The sequence below is a fragment of the Barbus barbus genome, assembly GCF_936440315.1.
Source record: "Barbus barbus genome assembly, chromosome: 11".
NCBI lineage: Eukaryota > Metazoa > Chordata > Actinopteri > Cypriniformes > Cyprinidae > Barbus > Barbus barbus.
In genome coordinates, this window is record NC_136739.1 from 14,906,465 (window position 1) to 14,913,350 (window position 6,886).

At 52.1% G+C, this 6,886-nt stretch overlaps 1 protein-coding gene across 1 annotated transcript; it reads left to right on the top strand.

The window, feature by feature from the left end:
* The first annotated feature begins 1,473 nt into the window (after window positions 1–1,473).
* LOC306876692 (uncharacterized protein) lies at window positions 1,474–6,430 on the top strand. Its single transcript, XM_079428037.1, has 2 exons — window positions 1,474–2,901; window positions 6,214–6,430. The coding sequence occupies exons 1-2, from the start codon at window positions 1,630–1,632 to the stop codon at window positions 6,214–6,216; spliced, it is 1,275 nt and encodes a 424-aa protein (XP_079284163.1). The 5' UTR covers window positions 1,474–1,629; the 3' UTR covers window positions 6,217–6,430.
* Window positions 6,431–6,886: the final 456 nt, after the last annotated feature.

Consider the following 6,886-nt stretch of genomic DNA (forward strand, 5'->3'; position numbering starts at 1 on the left):
CAGAAGTTTATATTCCCCTGCAGCATTGACAAGTGGGATGTTAAGTAGTAGGCCAGATCCAGACCACCTAGACCTACATACCCACAGGGGATAGTCTGGAGAAGTGAGGAGATGGGCATGCCTCATCAGTGTTTGACTTACCTGCCATTTGTTTAATTTAGCTAACACTGATTTCATTTTTGAGTTTGCACTGTTGTATTAAAGAGAAGTTTTATTCAGTTTTTAAGTGGCTTAAGTCACAATAGGATGTTTAGAAATTAGCCTAGTTACTTTATTCTTATGTTACATAATTGACAGACAGCGTTCTATGTATGTCAACAGGCATCTATTGCCAAAGCCTTTTTGCCTGAAATGATTCACAAATATCAAATATTGTGTATTTAAGTTTTTTGTGTTTTCCCCAAAACTACAAAATATTACTTATTCCAACAGTTTTATAGGGTGACAATATCTAAATAAACCTTAAATAAGTAATTTTGTATTGAGTTTGTCTTGCTTTCATATAGCATTACAGTTCATAACATTAAAATGTTCTGTTTTACTTCAGAAATCACTGGCACAATTTACCCCAACGTATTCTCCCCAAAGGCACAACTTACCCCGCACCAGGGGCAAGTTGTGCCACAAGACCACTTTTTCCCCAAAAGCTATATTTCTGAAACAATTTATTTCAGATCCAAAGTTGTTGTTCTCAGGGATGCACCACATCCTGAAATATATGTATATTCTTAAGTTGAAGGCATTACTGTCATGACCTCACTTTAAAGTCACTTTGAGCAAAAACTGGCACAACTCACCCCACTTTCCCCTATCATGTTTTATATATGCTAAAATCCAGTAAAAGCACATCCACTCAGAGAGGGAAAAAAGATAAATGTCACATATGGGTAATGGATTTCAAGGCGTTCAACAGAGACACCTAAAGGGATGAAAAACTGACAAAGCAAAGCAAGTGTTACTATGTGGCATTTTGTTAGAGGGAGGATAAAAAAGAAAAGCAGAGAAAACAAATTGTAGATTCTAGATTCAAGAACAAGCTTTCTTGTGTGAAAGCGCACACTCACTGTTTACCCGGTGCTCATGTTCTCTATGTTTCTGCGCAGATACCCGCGATGCTGAAGGGCGACGAGAGCATCGGTGCTGTCGTGCTGCACGCGGGGGTTAACGACACCAAGCTGCGGCAGACGGAGACACTGAAGAGGGACTTCAGGAGCCTGATCGAGGCGGTACGCAGCACATCGCGCGCGATGATGATCATCGTGTCAGGACCGTTTCCCGCGTATCGACGAGGACATGAAAGTTTCAGTAGACTTTTTGCTTTAAACAAATGGTTATTGTCATGGTGTAAAGAACATTGTGGCGAGGGGGGCGTGGTTTAGCGAAGTCTGCAGCGGGAGAGAGAGAAAGGAGACGAGCGGTGCGTAAGTAGGTCAAGTGCAAACGACAAACACCTGTGTCTCGTTTCAGTAATTGGCGTGGAGGGACCGGATAAAAGCCACCAGGAAACGGGGAGCTGGAGAGAAAGACTGGGAGCTCGGGACTCGAGGAGACTGTGGCTGGAGCCGAGAGGACATTGATTTATTGTTGGAATTACGAAGTGATTGGAAGTGCCAGGAGCGCTTCACGCTTATGTTTTATTTTGTTGGTGCAGGAGCACATTTAAATAAAAACACGAGTCCCAGTTTACGCCGACCCTGTCTTCTTCCTTTCCCACCCCCCGTAACCCGCGTTACACTGGTGCCGAAACCCGGGATTAGGAAGAAGAACGCCGCCGCCGCCATGCAGTCCCCGCCAGGATCGCCATTTGCGGAGGTAATCCAGTCCCTCGCGGGACTTCATCAGGAACACCATCAGGCCCTGCTGGGTATGAGGGATGATCAGGAACGGAGTTTCCGAGCCCTCCTCCAAGCCCAGCAGGAAGACCGCGAGTTGTTCCGGAGCTGGATTGACCGGGAGGTTCGGGCTGCGCGGCCCCCATCTGCCCCAGCCCCGCCCCCTCACGTACCTCTCCACAAAATGGGTCCCCAGGACGACACGGAGGCTTTCCTGGACCTGTTCGAGAGATCGGCCGAGGCGTGTGGGTGGCCTCTGGAGGACTGGCCAGTGCGGCTTATCCCCCTGCTGTCTGGAGAAGCGCAGGTGGCCGCACAACAACTGCCAGTCCTGAACCTCCTGGTCTACGAAGACCTTAAGCACGCCATCCTCCAGCGGGTCGGCCGGAGCCCCGAGCAGCACCGCCAGCGCTTCAGATCACTGGACCTCGGGGAGAGTGGCCGACCCTTCGTGATGGCGCAACAGCTCCGGGACGCCTGCCGCAGATGGCTGATGGCCGATGACAGCAGCGTCGAGGAAGTCGTCGACAAGGTGGTGCTGGAGCAGTTCGTGGCGCGGCTGCCAAAGAAGACTGCTCAGTGGGTCCAGTGCCACCGCCCGGCGTCGCTGAAACAGGCCATCCAACTGGCGGAAGACCAGATGGTGGCGTGCCCTGGGGTCGGCGAACCCTTGCCGTCGGTCTCTCTCTGTCTCCCTTCCCCTGTGTTTTCTCCCTCTAAACCTGTCCCCCTTCCCAGGTCCAGGGGGAATCTCCCTCCACGAGCCCCACCCCGCGAGAGGGGTGGCCTGGGGACGGAGCCGGTGGCGGCCCCGAGGGCCCCGCCCAAGGGGGCGGGGCCGACTGGCATCAGCGCGTCCACAGCTCCCGTTCCTCCGTTCCCCCCCCGTCAATTCCTTGACCCGCTTCCTGCCACTGGAGCGGCGGGGAGGCCTGGGCCGGTCTGTTGGCGTTGCGGGGACCCAGGGCATTTTATTAATCGGTGTCCAGTGATGGAAGTAGGGACACTGATCCGGGTCCCGGACGCCCCACAGGCTGCCCCCGATCAAGCTGGCCTGTACCAAATACCTGTGAGTATGAGGGGGGGTACGTATCCGGCTTTGGTGGATTCAGGATGTAACCAAACCTCAATACATCAAAGCCTGATTCAGCCTGGGGCATTGGATAAGAGCCGCGTGGTTAGGGTACGGTGCGTGCACGGGGATGTGGTAACCTACCCCTTAGTGTCGGTGTCTATCCAATTTCAGGGACAAAAGCATAGAGTGGAGGTGGCCGTTAGCCCGCACCTCAGACATCCGCTGATTTTGGGAACCAATTGGCCAGGGTTTTGGGCATTAGTGGGGCACTTATGTGCGGATGTCTCTTGGAGAACGGAAGAGCGGGGAAGGGGGGCGGTCGCGCAGGTAGGAGAGGCGGAACCGGGACCAATGGGAACTGAGACAGAGGAACGGAGTGCTGCTGTGAGGAAAAACCTCACAGGGTGCGATGATTTTCCCCTGGAACAGTCCCAGGATGAAACGCTCAAAAATGCCTTTGATCAGGTCCGTTCCATCGACGGGCAGCCTCTCCAACCGGCTCGACCGCTCTCTTATCCTTATTTTGCGATTTTAAAAGACAGGTTGTATCGAGTGACCCAAGACACTCAGTCAGAACAGGATACAACGCAGTTGTTAGTACCAAAAAGCCGTCGGGAAATGCTTTTCCAGGCGGCTCATTGTAATCCGATGGCAGGACATTTGGGACAAACGGCAACACTTAATCGTCTAATGACCCGGTTTTTTTGGCCGGGCATTCACGAGAACGTGCGCAGGTGGTGTGCGTCGTGTCGTGAATGTCAACTGGTAAATCCACCGGCCACCCCAAAAGCACCATTGTGCCCGCTTCCTCTTATGGAGGTCCCCTTCGAACGAATTGGGATGGACCTCATCGGGCCATTAGAACGATCTGCACGTGGGCATCGCTTTGCATTAGTCTTAGTAGATTATGCAACACGGTACCCAGAGGCAGTGGCGCTCCGCAGCATTTCCGCGAAAAGTGTGGCGGACGCCCTGTTTCATCTAATCTCCCGGGTGGGAATCCCGAAAGAGATTCTCACTGATCAAGGCACGGCGTTTATGTCACGGACTCTCCGCGAACTTTACGAATTGTTGGGCATTAAATCGGTCCGCACCAGCGTCTACCACCCACAAACGGATGGTCTGGTCGAACGATTTAATCGCACCTTGAAAACCATGATTCGAAAGTTCGTACACGAAGACGCCAAAAATTGGGACAAATGGCTGGAACCCCTTTTATTTGCCGTGCGAGAGGTCCCCCAAGCCTCCACGGGGTTTTCCCCTTTCGAGCTTCTCTACGGACGTCAGCCCCGTGGGGTGCTTGACGTTCTGAGGGAAACTTGGGAGGACGGACCGTCGAGCAGTAAGAACGAAATTCAGCATGTCCTGGACCTGAGAACAAAACTCCACACTTTGGGGCGGCTCTCTATGGAGAATTTGTTGCAGGCGCAGGGCCAGCAAAGCCGGTTATATAACAGGGGAACCAGATTACGCGAATTTGCACCGGGAGAGAAAGTACTGGTATTGCTCCCAACTTCTAGTTCCAAATTACTCGCCAAGTGGCAAGGACCCTTTGAGGTCACACGGCGAGTTGGGGATCTCAATTATGAAGTGGTGCGAACAGACAGGAGTGGGGCACGTCAAGTTTACCACCTCAATCTCCTTAAAAAATGGAGGGAGGCGGAGTCAGTGATGTTGGCCAGGGTGGTGAGTGGAGAGGAAGATCTCGGGCCGGAAGTGAACACGAAAAACCCATCTCTCGCTCTGGCCCCGGCAGGAGATCACCTCTCGCCCTCCCAGCTCACTGACGTGGCCAAATTACACGCGGAATTTGCGGATGTGTTCTCGCCCCTGCCTGGTCGCACAGACCTCATTCAGCACCACATTGAGACCGAGCCGGGTGTGGTGGTGCGCAGCCGGCCGTATCGTTTACCTGAACACAAAAAAAAGGTAGTTCAGACTGAATTAGAGGCGATGCTGGATATGGGAGTAATAGAGGAATCCAACAGTGACTGGGCGAGCCCGATAGTTTTAGTGCCTAAAGCGGACGGCTCGGTCCGGTTCTGCGTGGATTATCGCAAGGTGAATGCTGTGTCGAAATTCGACGCCTATCCAATGCCACGGGTCGACGAATTGCTTGATCGGCTAGGTGCTGCTCGATTTTATTCGACACTGGATTTAACGAAAGGATATTGGCAGATCCCCTTAACACCTATATCCAAAGAAAAGACAGCTTTCACAACGCCGTTTGGATTACACCAATTTGTTACGCTTCCTTTCGGCTTGTTCGGGGCTCCGGCTACCTTTCAGCGACTCATGGACCGAATACTCCGACCGCACGCTGCGTATGCCGCTGCTTACTTGGATGATATTATCATCTATAGTAATGACTGGCAGCGTCATATGCAGCATCTACGGGCGGTTCTGAGATCGTTGAGAGGAGCCGGACTCACGGCCAATCCAAAAAAGTGTGCGGTTGGGCGTGTGGAAGTCCGGTATCTGGGTTTCCACTTGGGTCACGGGCAGGTGCGTCCCCAAATTGATAAGACCGCAGCAGTTGCAACCTGTCCGAGGCCCAAGACCAAAAAGGAGGTGAGGCAGTTCCTGGGGCTGGCGGGATATTATAGAAGGTTTGTACCTAAGTATTCGGACCTCACCAGCCCGCTGACTGACCTCACTAAAAAGGAAGCCCCAGATCCGGTCCAGTGGACGGAGCAGTGCCAGCAGGCTTTCACCCGGATAAAGGCTGCTCTGTGTGGCGGGCCGCTCCTGCACTCTCCTGACTTTTCTCTTCCCTTTTTATTGCAGACCGACGCGTCGGGCAGGGGGCTTGGAGCGGTCCTGTCCCAGGAGATAGAGGGTGAGGAACGGCCGGTGCTGTACATCAGTCGTAAGCTCTCGAAGAGAGAGACTATGTACAGCACCATAGAAAAGGAATGTTTGGCGATAAGGTGGGCAGTCCTCACTCTCCGATATTATCTCCTGGGGCGGGAATTCACTCTCTGTTCAGACCACGCGCCCCTGCAGTGGCTCCACCGCATGAAGGATACCAACGCGCGGATCACCCGGTGGTATCTAGCATTACAACCCTTTAAATTCAAGGTGGTCCACAGGCCGGGGGCGCGGATGGCAGTAGCGGACTTCCTCTCCAGGAATGGGGGGGGGGGGGGCTGCGGGCCGGAGGGCTCCCCGGCCTGAGTCGGGCGGTGGGGGTATGTGGCGAGGGGGGCGTGGTTTAGCGAAGTCTGCAGCGGGAGAGAGAGAAAGGAGACGAGCGGTGCGTAAGTAGGTCAAGTGCAAACGACAAACACCTGTGTCTCGTTTCAGTAATTGGCGTGGAGGGACCGGATAAAAGCCACCAGGAAACGGGGAGCTGGAGAGAAAGACTGGGAGCTCGGGACTCGAGGAGACTGTGGCTGGAGCCGAGAGGACATTGATTTATTGTTGGAATTACGAAGTGATTGGAAGTGCCAGGAGCGCTTCACGCTTATGTTTTATTTTGTTGGTGCAGGAGCACATTTAAATAAAAACACGAGTCCCAGTTTACGCCGACCCTGTCTTCTTCCTTTCCCACCCCCCGTAACCCGCGTTACAAACATAAACTGCTCTTTGTTAATAATTGGAATCTGTTCTTGGAGCGTCTTAGGCTTTTCTGTGCTGATGGCTTACACCCCAGCAGAGTCGGAGTGGAACTCCTGTCGGACAACATCTCCAGGACGCTACGCTCCATCTGACTAGTAAACCAATTCTCAAATAACTACTATGATGACTTTTGTTTTACCCACTTAAAAAATAGAAGTACTTGCGTTGTCCAATTTATACAGACTGTGTCTGTTCCCCGAATAGCGAGGTCAAAATATAAATTTAATTCAGGATCTAGAAATAATCTGATCGTGATTAAACCAGAAAAACGCAAAATAAATGAGCAAAAACAATTTTTAAAGCTTGGGCTCCTAAACATTAGATCACTCGTACCCAAAGCAGTTATTGTAAATGAAAT